This window comes from Artemia franciscana, chromosome 4 (genome assembly GCF_032884065.1).
Source record: "Artemia franciscana chromosome 4, ASM3288406v1, whole genome shotgun sequence".
NCBI lineage: Eukaryota > Metazoa > Arthropoda > Branchiopoda > Anostraca > Artemiidae > Artemia > Artemia franciscana.
In genome coordinates, this window is record NC_088866.1 from 17,185,533 (window position 1) to 17,204,649 (window position 19,117).

Sequence of the window (19,117 nt, forward strand, 5' to 3'; positions counted from 1 at the left end):
ACACCCTTTTTACAGGCTTCTGATTCTTCTTTGAACTTCTGAATTTTTTTTGTCCTAATTTCAGTGGCTGGGGCTATGTAAATTGAATATGTGCTGAGATATATAGCAACATACAATCTCAACTGAACCGACTAAACTGATCCATTATCCAGTATTCTATTTTATATTCAAAGCATTTAAGGTTTTTGCGTTTTCCAAAATCTAATGCTTCCCATTTTTTCTTGCAAAAATAGCTAGAAAATGGATCTTTTGATACCAAATTCCCAGAGTCATATCTTGAAACACTGGAACAGTAATTTAGCTATCCCTGAGTTTTATTGGCTTATCCCTAATTCCCTCAAATAAATTATTTTCCGAAATCACCCCAAAAATTAACCTTATCAAGAATTACACATTTTAATTTCGTGTTAACCTTTTTCCACTTAAGAGTTCCGATTTCGAAGAACGTGATTTTCTTTTGGGAAATCTCGGGAAAACCTTAAAAAGTCAGAGGTGGTCAAAAGACTGCCGTGAAACCTATTTTTTCGAAGACAAGATCATTTAATAGTAAAAATAAAATGATAATTAATTTTTCCTTGTCTTGTTAAATGTTTATGTAGTAAACATATCGGCTTTTGGGAAAACGACATGCAAGCTCAATGCTGCCCTATGAGTGGTGTCACCATTTCGATCGGAGGCATAGGGATTGATGGAAGTGTCACTGCTTAACAATCCTCACCATCCTGTAACTTTTATATCCATTCATATGACCAAATATAATTTTTCTTTCTAATATTGAAAAAGCGCGTTTCTTTAATTAAGAACTGGAAGTTTTTGTCAATATTTACTGTGAGATGTTTATTTTAGTTCTAAAATGCTGTAATTATTGATGCTGAGGATTGATGTTTTAAGAATTTTATCCATAGAACTGCCATCTACAATTCAGAAGAGGCATGTGACTACTAGCCTATAAAAATAAATAGTGGCAAGAGATCAATTTTTGTGCGGTTTCTGTCCTTGTTGGACAAACTTGTCTTCATTTGAAGACATAAGAAAATTTTAAGCTTTATTCACTATAATTCTGGAACCTAATACCTAGTCTTAGAGGTCCTAACAAAGACTGTGGGTGACTTAAAAGAGTTGAAACTGGCGCTAATGTTTTTTTTTATAATGGCTGTTCCAAAAGCTTTGCTCATGCATTTTTTTTCAAATATTGGCATAATTCACCTACCCATCGGTTCAGACAGGTGCTTGGGAATTTATAGTGAAAATAAACTAAACTAATAAAAATTAAGCGCCAACACAATTTTAAGAAACCCAGAATATTTCAACAAAGACCCAACTACGTTTGGGTCTGTAGTAAAGCCCAACTACAGACCCAACATACAGTGGTATGGAGCCCAACTACAGTTGGATGTCTTATAAGTGTGTTTAAATAAATATCGTAAAATAAAAAAAAAATGCAAAATACAACTGATAATATCTATGGAAGTGTGTAAAAGCACAAAACTTAAATGCAGAAAAATGTCAAGCGCTAGCGATGAAGATTTTCTTTTGTAAACTCTTCCGCAGGTTTTCGCTCCTTAATTGTACTCTCTGGGTCATTGGCTTAACCTGAAAAATTCTTGAATTAGCCCAGCTAAGAGTAACTACTGCTGTTAACGCTACAGTCTTGGATCCAGGAGGAGGGCGGGGAGGATCCCGCCCCAATAAGATTTTTTTGGCGCCCCCGCTCCTTGTATTTTTCTGTTTTTCACTCTTCTTCTAAAATAAATTTGTCAATTTGGTCAATTATTGGCACCTTTGTACATTGCCCCTCCCCCCAAGATTTTGCTCTAGATCCGCCCCTGTATTACTACTACTAACAGCTCACTGCAGCACCAGTCCCCCTGAGGCCAACGTAACTACGCACGGTGCTCCTCCACCCCAATCTATTCAAAGTTTTTAGATTTAGTTTGCAAACACTTGGTCGCCCATTTGTTTTCGATTTTGTAACAATTTATGAAGACTGATAATTTTTAAATGGTAATATAAAATTCGTTCTTAGTCCTTGGATTTCACTTTATCTTATTAATAAAAAATCCCGAATATTTGAGTTTTGTGTGTTTAGAGGACATCAAATGTGAACATTGATAGTTTAGTCTCTAAACTAAAGCACGACTTTTAATAAGATAGCTTAAGTCTAGTTTTGATTTGCAAACGGTCTGCAAAAAATTCGACGAGGATGGGATTCGAACCCACGCGTGCAGAGCACATTGGATTAGCAGTCCAACGCCTTAACCACTCGGCCACCTCGTCTTTGGCTTAAACAATTTTAATTTATCCTTTGCGGTCGAAAGAACGGATACATCGTTATTAAAAACTATTAATTTACTAATTACGTTAAAAATTCCACGAAAATTTGCACTAGTGGCTATCATGGATGTACTGTTTTGGTACTTGTATTTTATTCAAAACACACTCAATAAGTGAAGTTAGCTTCTTTCGTGAAACTTACTACTATGCAGGTACATTTTAATTAAATATTTGGTGCTTGTTCATTGTTCAATTGATTCAATTCAGAACAGATTCTGCTGAGAAAATCCGGTCTCATAGGCACAAAGACAGAACTCAATTTAGTTTGCTACACATAGTGATAAAAGATAGTGTCTGAACATGGATTTTGAAATGAAGATTTGGGATTTGCCAAAGACTGAAAATGTGGCGGACGGCAGTAAAGGCAGAAGGACGACCTCCTTTAAACGCGATTCTTAACATTTCTGCATTCTGGGTTCATAATTCTAAGTGGTAATTTGACAATTTTTCTAATAAAGTATTATATTTTCATCATATTTTGTTTTATTGCATTAACTTTATCAAAAGTTTGGGCTATATATTTGCACATTAGGGGGTGGAGTGCATTATATCTAACTTACCTAACCACCTCTTCACTTATTGAGTGTGTTCTGAATAATAAACAAATACCCTGTTTTCATACAACTAATAACACCACAAAGATGGTAGTTGTTAGGATTTGATTCGGGTAAGATGATTCAATTGGAGGGACATAGTGTTAATTTAAAGAACGAGGTTTGACGTTTGGAGGGGGGGGGCATTTCAGAAAATATATTCTAACTAACGCAGGAAATTGAAAATAATTACTTATTTGTCATAGCGATCCACTCAAGAAGTGAATCTAGGTTAATCCTAATGGAATATACCAAAATTAAAGAAAATATAATACTTTAGTAACAAAATTATGGAAAACTACGACAAAGAATTATAGAAAGGAGGCCGCCCAGAACTTATTATATTGGATACCTAACATAACCTAATCAAAATACCAACCCTATATAGGCCTACCAAATATTTAATTAACATATACACACAGCTTAGTTTTTCCATTGAGCCTAAGCTAATGATATCCGAATACAGACAGCAAAACTGGATTTTTTCAGATCTAACAGATCTACTCAGATCACGAACTTGAGTGGGGTTGCTATAATACATAAGTACCCAATAATTTTGTTCAGTGTCATTACCGTTGAAACAGAATTCTTGTCTCCGTATAAGACAGATCTTCCGTTTTTACCACATATTTTGTCAACGTCAGTGGGACATTGTCATTGTACCCTACCTCTTCGCAGGTGATTTTCGGCTGTACCTCTGTGACCTTGGGGTGTAGCAAGGATGTGGGCAAATAGGTATGCGCCGTATATGCTGTAAAGAATGAATGGTACTTATGTGTCACAGCGACCCCCGTCAAGAAATGATCTGATCTATCTACGTAAAACGGTTTGTTTGTCTGCATTCGGAGACAATTAGGTTAGGCACAGTGAGATAAACTACTATATATTTAATTAAATTAAAATTATATTTAATTAAACATTTTAATATTTAATTTAATTAATTATTATACATTTTAATTAAATATTTAATATGCAGAGTTGATGCTTTGGTTAGGTTACGTGTTTAATAATCTTGATTAGCCAAAATTTGTATCTATTAATAAAATTTGCCATTTATTTAAAACTGACTTTTCTTACTTTAGCCTCTGCAAAATAGCTGATCATCTCGTCCCAATTCACTGCTTCTAATTCTTTAATTGGGTCTACTTACTTTTTTCTTAAAATTCGACTTCAAATTGCTTAAATTCGATTTAATTACTATTATTTTCAAGAAATGGTGATGAAGATATGGGAAAGATGAAAATTTCAGATTCATTTTTTCTTATACTTACCACCTACTGCGCCAACTACTTTATTTTAATAAAAATTAAACTTAAAAAAATTACGAAATGATTATAACAGTTCGATTATTTATTTGAAATTTTGCGTCCCTTAATTTCCTGCGCCCGGAGAAAAAGCCCCCTCTTTCCTCCTCCTCTGAAACCGCCTCTGATTAGGATGAGGGTTAGTGGAGCTCTGTTTCAGAGGACCCACAAACTCTAAAACTGCTTGTCAAAATTTGAAAATATTAGCTGTGAATATAGCGTGATTTTCATCTTTGGTAAAGACAAATCTCTCCCTATGTGCAAATTGACCTTATATTACGAAGGTCAACCAGTGAAGTTAAGCAGTACTTCGAACTAACTCGGTGACTGAGCTTGTCCCTCTAAGTGCTTCTATAAATATGACCCTATAAAATTGTTGCACCAGCCTAGGCTATATATCCTAAGATTACATTTCAGGCTATAGTTCAGAAGAAGCAGTTGCCAACCATTCGCAGAAGAAAACGTTCCAATCTGATGGATTGCGGTATGAAGAGAAGTCTGCTGAAGCAGCTATGAAAGCACGCATCGAATTAGACGGCCTAAAAGCAGAAAAAATGGCAGCAATGAAACAGGTGCGTCTTTTTTCTTTTTTCGAAGAAGCTTGATTGGTTTGATTGGCTTTTGCATTCGTTCTGGGTCAAATATATATTTTTTTTTAATCGTGTTTCTAGTGGAATTCTTACATTACAAATTAGGATAACTACTTATAAATATGAATTTTCAAATTTCAGAACCGAGAGGACGCCGATTTTCGGTAGCCTAATAACCTATACCAGGTAGCCATTGCCAACTGTTGTGGAACTGTGCCACACATTGCAGAACTGTATCATGCGTTGTGGAACTTCGCGAAACGTTTGGCGCCTGGGGATGTACCCCAGGCGGTGAAAAGTGGACAACCCCTGGCTTAGAGCCGAAAGGAAAAAATATTCGAACCTGAATAATATCCTATCGCTTTGAAATATAAACTTTGCGGTTTGCAATACATTCTTTGGTAATTTGCCCGTAGACTTCTCACTGGTTTACTTCTACGTGCCTTCAGTTTGATCCTGGATTTGATTAATAGTTTTTTTTTATTCAGTGCCTATAAGACACTCCATAGTAGTGCTTTAGTGTGGTTTTTCTCTTGAATATCTGGTGGTTTTGTGTTTATGGGTCCTAAATCGGTCCTGGATTTAATTATCCGCAATAGGTTGACGTTACGGTATTTAAACTGGAAGATAAATTTGCATAATTTTTTCGATATTAGATTTTTTTTTATATATAGGCTCATAGAGATCAGTTTGTTTGATGCATGAAAGGATGTTCCCAGAAAATGGGAGGAGGGGGTTTAAAGACCAAAAGGTCTATCTCATTTATTACTCAGAGGGCTTTTGACTGATACTTTGGAAGTCCATGGGTCCCTAAACCAGAGGAGAACCTCTAGCTGGTTTTTTTCCCTCGGAGAGACTAGGAATCTATAAAAATGCAAATTCTTGCAGCATCTGGAAAAACTAATTTTTTTCGTAATTTTTTTTTCAAGTAGTCCTTTCTGATATGTTTTTATGAATGGACTCCCCTCTTATCGATTGTGTTTCGAACCATCTGAACTGAAAGCTGGATTATTTAAAAGTATCCAAATCTTAATTAGTTTATTCTTTCTCGAAGCATCTTGATAAAACTTAAAATTTTTATCACACTGCTCTTGTATTAGAGAATTTTTTCTTGAAGGAACGCAAGGACAAATTATATTTCTCTGGTGGAGGGGCACTAGTTTAAAAAAGGGCAAAACTAGCCAATTGCAGAGTGAAATATAAGAAATTATGAAAGAAATATGGATATTTCGGGAGGAGGCATTGCCCCCGCATACATGTCTGATGTCAAAGGTAGGCTACATCCAGGATTTTTCTTGGGGGGGGGGGCAGTAAAAAGCTTTAAGTATGTTTTTTCAGCAATCTGTCTGGTTCAACTATTCTACTTTCAGCAATGTTTTGAAGACAAAAGTGCTTGTGGTTGCTTTTTTTTCACTCAGGCCAACTTGAACGGTTGTACCAATTTGGATTTCAAAAGAATTGGCATTTTTCAGTTTCACTTTTAGCAGGCTCTCTCACTACGTATTTAATTTTCTATGCTGAGTAGTAACGCTACGTTAAGCATAAACTTTCACACTTTAGCACTTAAACGCCCTTTCACACTAGGCTAGGCCAATGGGGCTTACGGTTGAATAAAATTTCCACGCAGCATCTGAATTTAAGATTCCGGGCGAGACGAAAAATGTCTCGCCCTCCTACAAGAAGAAGAAGAAAGATGAATCTGCGCTAACGTAAAAATCCACAAAATCATCACTTTCATCGTCAAAAATGTCATATTACCATTAGCAAACTACTAAAAAAATTGAAAATTTGAATGGATAAGGAAATTCAATCTCTGATCATAGGACAAATTTATAAATTCATGTTAAAAACTTATTAACTACTCATTCAGAAATTCCTATTTGTAACTGCTATATTGACTTATCCCTAGCACAACATAAACTTACAAAACGTAAAACTGCCTACGTTAAATTTTGGTAATTTTTATGAACTCTTTTAATAGGAGTGGTTCTAGCGGAAACTATGACACTTAAGTCAGAGGCAGGGATGTAGGGGGAAGTCTTTATAGGTTCAGAAATGATTCTTTTATAACCCCCTCCCCCTTATTCAATATAATTTGCTTGTTTTGACAATTATGAGCTAATACCGAAATCCCTTCCTTGATATTTTTTGCTTAAGTGCCTAATCGTAGGGGCAGTTTACTTAACAAGTCCGCATGGTTTTCCCTTAGAATCCCCGTGAGGCTACTTCTAAGAACGCAAAAAAAGGGAGGAACCGTCAAAACAGCGAAATGTGTGAAAATTCATAAGATTCCCAGTTACCCATACCCTGGATCTCCCCCTCCCAGCTCAGGTAGTCACCTGTGCTTCTATTTTGACTCTTTCAAATGTTACGTATAAGAAGTTTTCTGCATAACGAAGGGTAGAAAACTGCTGATACTCTCGCTAGTACTCTACCAGACAAGCTTATTAATAAATATGGAAAATCCAGTGCTAATTAATTCGAAGCTCCGAAATGACACGTCACGTAACAGTTAATTCATTCAAAAAGTGATGTAACTGTAATAAATAACCTGTTGTTAGCTTAGGAAAATCCTATATTTGACTGCTTTTTCTTTTTGATAATTAGTCTAGTCTCGGACTTGTGGTGAAATATGATATATGGTGAATCTTACTTGGCTTATATACGACAGGGAAATTTAAAAATACATTTGTGGAGCTTGGGTGGGATTTGTGTGCAACTCTTATTCGTGAATTTGAGTTTTTCTATACAGTTCGTGGCTTTTATTTGGCATTGTGATTTCAATATGAGTATATGGTATTAATAAATAAAATTCAAGAAGCCCTGGTTTCTTTAATTTAAGATATTATATGACAATGAATATCCATCAAATTCATGTTGTATATCAAATATACAAGGTCACTTAAAGTTGGGAACAACGTTAAAGCCCTCATAGAAGACCAAACATACAAAAGTGTAACGTTTTTCAACACCTGGAAAAAGTACGAGCCCTCCTAGCGTAACTTATTTTTATGCTTTCTATTCCTGGAAATTTCGTCTCTCCCCCTCCCTTATTATTAAAATTCTTAATCGCATGAAAACATAATTTAATAAATAGCTGGTTGTGATACGGATAAGGTTTAAGATTTATATTAAGCAAAGCAAGTTACTACCCTCCTAAAGTCCTTAAGAACTGAGGTTCTTAAGGTATGGCAAACCTAAGGTGTGACGAGCCTAAGCGTACGATGGCATGTTCCTAAACAGTGACAAGGGAAAAGAGAAAAATAATAGTAAATAGAGTTAAATAAATGAAGTGAGAGGACCTTATCTATTAATTCAAGAGCTAAAAATCAGGAACTGAAACCTTATATAACAGGGCTGTATCAAGTGCTACCAGGTTTGACTCTCCCTGGAACTTTGGTCGACCCATAAAAAGGAACAAAAATTCATACAAACGAATTTTTGATGTGCTTGGTAAGTTTTGTTTGTAACCCCCCCCCCCCCAAAAAAATGCTCTGATGCATAACATTAAATTTTGTGTTTCGAAACAATATAGCATTTTTGTTCTCCAATTTTGATTTTTTTTTTCTTTTTTAAATGAGCCCGTAAACTTTCAGGTGCCTTACCCCTGACATTTAAAAAATGAAAAAATATAACATACAAACGCGCTGCTGCACTAAAAATAATTCGGAAAATGCTGACTTTGATATAACTAGGTATGTCACAAAAGACAAAAAATTTCTACTTGGCTAACTTAGTCAAATATTACTAGGTGCGATGAAACATAAACTAAGCTGAAGTTGCTGTGAAACTTGTGTCTTTGGTATCCTTTGAGTAGAAGTTGGGACTGATGTACCAAGGAGAGCGAAAACCCAATTGATAGTTTAAATTGACAAATCAGCAAAACTAAGCAAAAAAGCATAGGCAACGAATTGCTTAAGAGGGTGTAGTTGTGTGTACTAAGGGCGTACTTTAATTTCCTTTAAGGCTATAGCTGCCTTTGAGAATCAACAGATTGATAATGTTTGAGGTTTTACAAATGAAAAGTTTTGTCAAGCCTAACTAATTATTTTTGTCATTTTTTTTAAGATGTAATATGACTAACACTGGTGAAAATGTTTTACTGTAGTAAAAACTTCATAATTTTGAAACAGCCAAGAAAAAAGTAAAAAAAATCACGCTTTTCCGGTATAATTAGACCTAAAAAGATGGATTCAGGAGCCAAAAAGTTTTTTTTTATTCTGGAGTCAGCCCAAAGAAACACTGCTTTAGGGTGATTAAGTGTATTTTAATGTTCTGTTGTTGCCTTTCTTCAATCATTTTCCATTTTCCTTTTTCTTTTTTAAAATCTATTAGTGGTTTATTTGCATTGGTACAAGTTATTATTTTGTCTTACAGTAGCCATTTTTTGATAGCTGGATGTTTCGATTTGCTGAACTAACCTTTGTTAATAAAATATGGGAGGGAGCGAAAGAAATAGAGATAAATAAATATAAAGGAAAAGCTAAAGCCTGTTTACTATTACGAATAGCCTGTCAATTCCTTGAAATGAAACTGAAGAGAAATAAAAGAGAGAGATATGGAGATAGAGAGAAAGAGAAAGAAATTAAGGTTGAGGAGAAAAAAAAATTATTTGTAACCATAGATTGACTATGACTATTCAGGTGACGAAAGCTAGAATAAAAAAAAATAAAAAAAGGAGAGAGAGAAAGTTGCAAAGGAGAAAAATAGATTGTTGGCTATTGCAAATTGCGTATCAGGGCTGTAAAAAAAAGAGCGAGAGAGAGAGAGAGAGAGAGAGAGAGAGACCAACAGACAAAGAGAACTGAAGATAATGGAGGAGCAAATAGCTTATCGGTGCATTGAATAGAAATTTAGAAGGCAAATCATCTAAAAATCACATTGGCCACCAAATTCTCTATTCGACAAAGTCAAATGTTGAAAACTGAGGGCTACTTTAAGCACAAAAAATGTTGATCCTTAAGTCGAGGGTTCTGTTCCCCGTAGGCAGTCTAAAATTGCAACATATTATGCACAAAAAGGAATTTTCCGTCAGGGCAGTTTGAAATTACCAGGCTATGAAACTGAAAGAACATATTAAGTCTGGAATGAAGTGTCTACCCCCTACTAAATATATGATAAATGTCTCACAGGAAGAGATTTTTTAAAATCGCATTGGTAAATACCCAATATAAGTAACAAGGGAACCATGGAATAGTGGAAAGTGCAAATGTTTTCTACGTATGAACCGAGGGATGGATGAAAACGACATTGAAAGCTCTGCATTATATTACCACTCCAAGAAATTACAAAGAACAAAAAGTGGATACGATGTTAAACTGAACTGGGTATCCCCTCAGGTCTCACGAGGAATACTACTTAATGGATGTGCAAATCCCATGGATAATTCTGATATAAAGCTGATACCAAGGGCAAGTGTCGTTTTTTTTCTACTTCTGTTAATTACGACTTAAAATTTGGAAGAATTATTATAAGGAATGAAATCAAATTCGAAAAAATTGTATAACCAGATACTGAAGTTTGGTAGGGTACCCACCAAGTTTTTCTTACGTGTTTCGAGTCTAGTATAAAAGAGTATGAACTATTGACCAGGTACCGACGCGGGAATTTTATCGAGAAGTGGGGGCAATAGTAAAAAAAACTGACCATACGAAACAAGTGGAGTATTGGCGCAATGACTTTAATTCATGTATCTTCTGGTTAACAGAATCAAGATAAAGAACTTAATCCAGAACTCGTTGCCTTAATAGGACGTATTGCAAAAAAAGAGATAAAAAAGAGACTGAATTGCATTCAAAGCTTCGTCGTTCAGTTTTTTTCCACCTTTTTCGTATGATCTGAAATTAGGAAAACCTATTGTAATCAATGAATCAAAAATTACAAATAAAGAGTAGCCATACGCATTGCGAAGGTTGCCTCTAAGGTCCATTTAAGGGTTGGCTCTCACTGAAAAATCTCTTGCACCTGGTGGTGCGCCAGGACTGTGTCAAGCATGGCGGAGAAAGTGAGGCGTATACTCATGGTGCCTCCTGCTGATAAGTCTTGTGTCGCATATAGTCATACTTCGCGCTACACCTTTTTTTTACAAGGAATGGCACACACCCACCAGATGTGGCCTGTATCATATGGCATAGATGATTTTGAAAGTGAGTAGCCCCTCAACAGTAAAAGTCACTGTGACTCTTTAATTGCACAATAAGCACAGTTCTCTTTTTTCTCTTATTTTGCTTTAAAATAAATTTATTCCAAGCACCAAGGCTTATGCACCTCCTCCGCCCGATATCAGTATTTCTAATCTCCCCGTAATTTTCAACGTGTTTATAGGATTTGTCAGTATTTTATTTTTATTTTTTGTGCATTTCCCCTGCCCCCTCCCCCCGCGAGAAAATTCCTGCGTACAGGCATGTTACCATCCGCTTTTTTCTATCGATAAAAGATTAAAACAACAACTTGAATGAAAATGAGCTATCTTAGCCGAGTCTTATCTCGAGACTTTCCTCAAGTGGGCAGGTCTTTTTTCTAGCAACAGTACCCTATCTTGTTTTAGTCATGTATAATTTGCTTGCGAAAACTTCAAATTTTGTTGTGTATTTAAGGTAATAAGTTCTAATTCTCTGATATTTAATGTTGAATCATTAGGACTTATAACCGATAGTTCTATTGATGTTGTCTATAAAGTATAAAATTCCAATTAGATATGTTAGCATTGACAGTGCCATACTCAAAGACTGTAAGTTAAACATTTATATTTTTCCTGAAGCTGCAATATTTCTAAGATTAGGTCATCCAAAATTAAAACACTTTATGCTTAAATTCGGTTGCAGTAATAGCTGCAATCAAGCCAAGAGCGAATCATAATCCACAGTAACCGAAACTTATAAAGCTGTTACTTGAAAATAAGATTGTTTCATGGGAATAATTCCCCAACTGAGACTAGTTCTGGAATAATAACTTTGTTCCAGATTTCTAAGGTTATGTAAATCTTTATTAACATAAATAGTTACAACAACTTCAACTTTAGTTTTTTAACAGTAACAAATAATTAACTGAAGATAAACCTATGAGGGTTTTCCGTCGTGTGAAAGTCTGCGTAACTACTGACCTATCAAATTAATTATTTAATTAAATCTAACCAAAATAATAATGATTATTATTATTGGTATTTGTCTATTATATAAAACACACTCGAGAAATGAAGTTTGGTTAATGCTAATAAACAAAAATATGATGACAATAGAATACTTTATTAGCAAAATCGTGAAAACAACAACTTGGAAATATACTCACAGAACGCAATGCTACACTCTCAAAAATGTTGCTTCTCGTAAGATTAATAAGTCATTATGTGTGTCCATTGACGCTGTGTTTTGTTTTGGACGAATACCCCTTTAAAAGGAAAAATATAATTGCCTTTTTTCCGTTCTTGGCAAATCCCAAATCTTAATTTGAACATCCATTGTGAGACAATATATTCTATCACTGGTCAAAGCAAACTAACTGGTGTCCTCAAGATTCGCGCTAAAAATGAACTAAAATGCACTAGGTCAAGAACCGAGTTAATAATGAGCTTTTCTTAGTCTTTGAAACGATCAACCAACGCCAAAGCTCCCAATTTAATAATTTGCAGATAACCTTCACAATTTTGCTAATAAAGTATTCTATTTTCATCATATTTTATTGTTACCAAACTTCACTTCTCTAGTGTGTTTTATATAATAGACAAGTACCTTATAAAACAAAAATATAAAATAACAATAATAAGGAATCCATTTCTCACCAATCACCAATGCTCAACTTCTCCCTACCCCACCCTGCACTCCCGACCCCATTGCAAAGACATTGGCCACACAAAAAGCTCAACCCATTATCATACCAGATATCTATTTTGATTCATATACATTCCGTCTATTCTGCGGTGTATTCAATTTGGGCTATAGTTATTCTACTGAAAAAAGGATATGCTCCATAGCTAGTTTCCGCAGGTACTATCAGGCGCTTACATAGTAATTTGCTTTGGGAGATAAGCTCTCAAAATAGCTTTCCCCTTGATCTCATGACTTACTCCAAAATATGGGAACATTTGTAAAATTCAAGGGTGGGCACTGGACCAATAGTCCCTGCCATGTATACATGCCAAGACAGGCTCATATAATTTTTTTTGGTGGGAGGGGGTCGATAACAAAAAAATATTTTATAATTAGGATAAGGGATCGATTATTTTATGGTTGGCAAGTAGGTAACCTAGTCAGCCATGTGTGTCAATGGATATTTATCCCATTAGTGGGTTGTTTAAAGCGGAATAATACATACTTTTATTTGAGAATGAAGTATACAATTTACCTTCCTGCCTTTAAAGAGAAGAATTGATATTATTTTTTGTTTTCCTCAATTAATCCTTAATAAGCACTTCCAGCCTACGAATGAATGTCTAATTTACTATTATTATTTTTTTCTAAATATTTGTAAATAAGCTACAACACAAACTATATTAAAGTATGCACTAATACAAAAATGCTGCGACATTCTCCTTCTTTTACTGGGAATTACTTGCTCCTCCACTGCTATGGAGAAGTCTGTAAATTTACTTCCCGGCTCAGCCCTAAATAACAAAAGCTAAATGCTCATATGGCACTTGTGACGAGGTCGGAAGAGCCAAGAGCTCATATGGCATGAGCTCTAGCAAAATTTTAAGAATCAATAGATTGATTTAAAAGGAAAATCAGAGGCTTAATGCCCATTGAGATTTAAAATAAGAGCCCTGAGACACGATGTCCTTCCAAGTATCAAAATTCATTAAGATCCGATCGCCCACTCGTAAGTTAAAAACACCTCTTTTTTTTCCAATTTTTCATCTCCCTTCAGCCCCCCCCTCAGATGGTCAAACTTGGGAAAACGACTTTATCAAGTCAATTTGTTCATTAAGATTCATTAAGTTCATTAAGATCCGATCGCCCACTCGTAAGTTAAAAACACCTCTTTTTTTTCCAATTTTTCATCTCCCTTCAGCCCCCCCCTCAGATGGTCAAACTTGGGAAAACGACTTTATCAAGTCAATTTGTGCGTGTCAATTTGACATGCCTACCAATTTTCATCGTCCTTGCACGCCCAGAAGCACCGAACTCGCCAAAGCACTGGAAATCCCCCAACTCCCCCAAAGAGAGTGGATCCGTTCCAATTATGTCAATCACGTATCTAGAACTTGTGCCTTTTTTCCACGAAGTTTCATTCCGATCCCTACACTCTAAGCGTTTTCCAAGATTTTAGGTTTTCCCCTCCAAGTCCCCCCTATGTCACCAGATTCGGTCGGGATTTAAAATGAGAGCTCTGAGACACGATATCCTTCTAAATATCCAATTTAATTAAGATCGGATCACCTGTTCGTAAGTAAAAAATACCTCATTTTTGTAGTTTTTCGAACTAACCGTCCCCCCCCCCAGATGGTCGAATCGGAGAACGACTATTTCAAATTTAATCGCGTCCCGTCCGCGTCCGCGTCCCGTCACCGAAATCCTTCTAAATATCAAAATTCATTAAGATCCGATCACCCACTCGTAAGTTAAAAATAGCTCAATTTTTATAAGTTTTCCTCTCCCTTCAGCTCTCCCCCCCAGATGGTCGAATCGGGGAAACGACTTTATCAAGTCAATTTGTGCAGCTCCCTGACACGCCTACTAATTTTACTCGTTCTAGCACGTCCAGAAGCACCAAACTCGCCAAAGCACTGAACCCCACCACCTAACTCCACCAAAGAGAGCAGATCCAGTCCGGTTACGTCAATCACGTATCTACGACATTTACAAGCGTTTTCCACGATTTCTGGCTTCCCCCTCCATCTCCCCCAATGTCTAAAGACCTGGTCAGGATTAGAAATAAGAGCTCCGAGACGTAGGTTCCTTCTAAATATCAAATTTCATTAAGATCCGGTCACCCGTTCTTAAGTTGAAAATACCTCAATTTTCCTGATTTTTCCAAATTAACAACCCCCAGCTCCCTCAAAGAGAATGGATCCGTACCAATTTTTCAATCTCGTATCTGTAACTTGTGCTTATTCTTCCCATCAAGGTTCATCCTGATCTCTCCACTCTAAGGGTTTTCCATGATTTCCGGTTTCCAAGATTTCAGTTTCCCCCCAACCCTCTGTGTCCCCGGATCCGATTCGAATTGAAAATGTAGCATCTGAGACATCAGATTCTTCTATATATCAAGTTTCATTAAGATCCGATTACTCATTCGTAAGATACCTGGATTTTCACGTTTTCCAAGAATTTCGGTTTCCCCCTCCAACTTCCTTCAATGTAGCAGGATTTGGTCGAGATTTAAAATGAGAGTTCTAAAGCACAAGATCCTTCTAGATATCAAATGTCATTAAGATCTGATCACCTGTTCGTAAGTTACAGATACCTCATTTTTTCTATTTTTCCGAATTACTCCCCCCCCCCCCAACTTCACCAAAGAGAGCGGATCCGGCCCGGTTATGTCAGTCTCCTATCTTGGACTTGCTCTGATTCTTTCCACCAAGTTTCATCCTGAGCTATCCACTTTAAGCGTTTTCCAAGATTTCCGCCCCCTCTCTAATGACACTGGATCCGGTCGGGATTTAAAATAAGAGATCCGAGTTTCGAGATCCTTCTAACTATGAATTTTTATTAAGATACGATCACTCTTTCGTAAGTTAAAAATGCTTCATTTTTTCTATTTTTTAATAGTTAACCTCCCCCTCCCCAACTCCCTCAAAGAGAGCAGATCCGTTCTGGTTATGTTAACCCCTTATCTAGGACTTGTGCTTATTTTTCCCACCATGTTTCATTCCGATCCCTCCATTCTAAGCGTTTTCCAAGATTTTAGGTTCCGCCCCCCCTCAACTTCCTCTTCACTGGATCCGGTCGGGATTTAAGATAAGAGCTCTGAGACACGATATCCTTCTAAACATCAAATTTCATTAAGATCCGATCACTTCTTCGTAAGTTAAAAAATACCTCATTGTTTTTAAATTCTTCAGAATTACTCTCCTCCCCCAGTTCCCCCAAAGAGAGCGGATGCGTTTCAGTTATTTCAATCATGTATCTAGGACTTATGATTATTTTTACCACCAAGTTTCATCCCGATCCCTCCACTCTAAGCATTTTCCAAGATTTTAGGCCCCCCAACTCCCCCCAATGTCACTGGATCTAGTCAGGATTTAAAATAACAGCTCTGAGACACGATATCCTTCCAAAAATCAAACTTCATTAAGATCCGATCACTCCTTCGTAAGGTAAAAATACCTCGCTTTTTCTAATTTCTCATAATTAACCCTTCCAGCTCCTTCAAGGGGAGGTGATCCGCTCCGATTATGTCAATCACGTATCTAGGACTTCTGCTTATTTTCCCCTTCAAGTTTCATCCCGGACTCTCCACTCTAAGCGTTTTTCTAGATTTTAGGCTCCCCCTCAATTCCCCCCAATGTCACCGGATCCATTCAGGATTTAAAATAAGAGCTCTGAGACACGATATCCTTCCAAACTTAAAACTTCATTAAGATCCCATCACCCGTTCGTAAGTTAAAAATACTTTATTTTTCTATTTTTTTCCGAATTAACTGAACCCCCACTCCCTCCCCCAGATGGTCAAATCGGGAAAACGACTATTTCTAACTTAATATGGTCCGGTCCCTGCTATGCCTGCCAAATTTCATCGTTTAAGCTTACCTGGAAGTGCCTAAAGTATCAAAACCGGGACAGACAGAACGACAGAATTTGCGATTGCTATATGTCACTTGGTTAATACGAAGTGCCATAGAAACCGGTGATCGCTTGGCACTGCATTGTAAGTGTGAGCCTTTGTCAACAAGGAAGCGCAAAAACGAACAACGGTCACTTCGTCTTAACATCTAAAATACGCTTAAACAACAAAAGGTGGGATACTTGTTTTTTTTTTTTTTTGTTTTTTTTTTAATCAGAACAGTTTAATTTTCTTCGGGTTTCTGTTTTCTGTTACATTGTCCTGGGTTGTTACCGCCAGTTTAAAAGGAGAGTGATTCGAACTGCTTTCAAGCAAAAGCACATCCATGCGCAATATTGTCAAAAATGAACTATAAATGACACCATTATAAGTTATCCATACTCTTTGTCCCTATCAATAATCAGTCCGTCATGGGACTCGCGGAACTACCAGTAAGGATTGCGAGTTGAATTTTTAGGAGGTATGAAGCTTTTCCAATTACTTTGATTTTGAGACTTGCCAACTTTATGTGCCAATGGGCACTGCTCCCATTTATGTGTTAGGAGTTCATACAGATATAGGAAGGAGTAACGTATAGTGAAGTACTCTTGAGTGTCAAGATAGCTGTCATTGTGATATAACAACAAAGTTAAACCACAGATAAATCAAACAAAAATAATAGGACTTTTTGTATTATTAAAACCAGCTAATATACAACCGTATGTCACTTTTGCACCCACCACCTCTCCCTCTGCGGATCTTTGATTGTCGAAATAAGGTTCAGACCCTTAATTTGTGACTCAAGAATCCTTCAGCTCAGTTTATTTTTTTGCCACGGCTCATATAAAGTATAAAAAGGCTACCATGCGGTTTTTAGACATGCTAATATTAAGGTTACTAAAATGAGCCTGGGTTTGTTTTAAACACACCATAAATCGTACCAATTATCCAGGAATGACCATAGGGAAGAATGGGAAGTATTGGCCCCTACCTTTTCTTTGGGATCTGTTAAAAATTGTAAGATTTCAGCATTTGGAAAAATATGACACTCTTCGAAAAAAAAATTTCCAACCTTTGCCCCCCCCCAGCTCCCTGCAAAATTTTGAAGAGTTTACTTAAGTATTATTTTTATTGGTATAAATTCAAGTTCTTATTTACTTACTATTTTTTAAAATAGATCAAGATTTCAATAGACTCTGATTTTTTAGGAAGACACATTGGTTGGTTTGAACATGGACGCTGTTGCTACTCGATATTACTATTTGCTGAGACATTAAATATGCTTTTCACTTTACTCTCGTATGTTTTGTTAGATTTTCTCTAATTGGCAAATCTTTATGTTCGTTAATCTTAGTTCTTAGTTCATCTCTTACTCCAAAAAGAAGTTATTAGGGGGGTAGAAACCGAGTTGTGAATTTGAGTTAATATTGAAAATTGTTAAGTGTAACTTTGCATTTTGTGTTAATTTCTTGTAAGGAATTGTTCTTAGATGTATGCTTCTTCACTGCCATTTTAATAACTCAGGTCAAGTTCATAACTCAGAGTCAGAGTCAATAACTCAGAGTCAGGTCAAGTTCAGATATTTTCTCTTGACATCATCACCACGAAAAAAAAACACGTAAAACCAAAAATGTTTGTATAACACATTTTGGCCGTGTCACGTCTATTTATTAAAAAAATAGTTTCTAACTTGTTATTTTTTCAAATTTCAGGAGCAAAAATCTCTTCACACAGGAGATGTTGCAAGCCAAGAAACAAAAAGTTCATCCTCTGCTTCCATGAAACTCCAAAGTGATAATTTTACTGCCGAAAAGGTAAATTATTTCCTAAATTAAACAAAATTATAAGTTAGAATATAAACATATCATATATACAACCAAGCACGCACGCGATAGTTTGACCACAGGGTCAAGCTTTTCAACCCCTTCTGAACTTGTGACCTTTTTAAATATTCAGAGAATTATGGAAAAACTATCTGGCAGAGGAACCCAGGCCCTAACACTCACCACCTTGTTCTGGGTACCTATCCGAATTGAACTAATACGAAGTTTTTGTTAATGGATTGATCTTTCTAAGCGTGAAAATTATGGCAATAAAAGAAACTAATTTAAAGGGAAACTTTTTGAAAAGCTTCTGGACTGAGTGGAGGGTGAGATGAGGTATTGTATTTTGAACCACAGTTTTGGGTTTCGTAATTATTTTCTTCTTTTTGGAACTAGCCATTTTTTGCATGAAAGCCATTGCACCCTATACATGTCGCATATTTCAATTATTGTGAGTTTTTTTCGTTCACCAAGCTGGGAAAAAAGCCGTAATTTCATGGACAAGTCTGACGTTATTGATATACCATCTCAAATAAACAGTCAATGAGAACTGTATTTTATCAAAGAGATATTATGTCTAAATAAGGTTCTTTTTTTCATTTTTTCCTTCGTGAAGTTGGTTAAAGAGATTTTTCATTAAATAGTGTATTCATTCATTTCTGTGCCACTTTCTGTTTTTCTTTATTTCACTATTGTTGGTATTCCCCTGTTTTATTAGCATTTTCAATGGGTAAATAATTGAAGTTGCTCAACCAATCGATCTAACTCATCCA

The 19,117-nt window shown here is 36.1% G+C and overlaps 1 protein-coding gene and 1 non-coding gene across 2 annotated transcripts in view; one reads left to right on the forward strand and one right to left on the reverse strand.

Moving 5' to 3' along the window:
* Window positions 1-19,117, forward strand: part of LOC136026061 (NAD(+) hydrolase sarm1-like) — a gene marked incomplete in the record, with an annotated part of 166,228 nt that overhangs the window by 109,521 nt on the left and 37,590 nt on the right. Inside the window, 2 exon segments of the mRNA XM_065702247.1 lie at window positions 4,649-4,803; window positions 18,234-18,335. Of these exon segments, the coding sequence (XP_065558319.1) occupies window positions 4,649-4,803; window positions 18,234-18,335 (257 nt within the window).
* Window positions 2,196-2,277, reverse strand: Trnas-gcu (transfer RNA serine (anticodon GCU)). Its single transcript has one exon. It is a non-coding gene; the product is annotated as a tRNA-Ser (tRNA).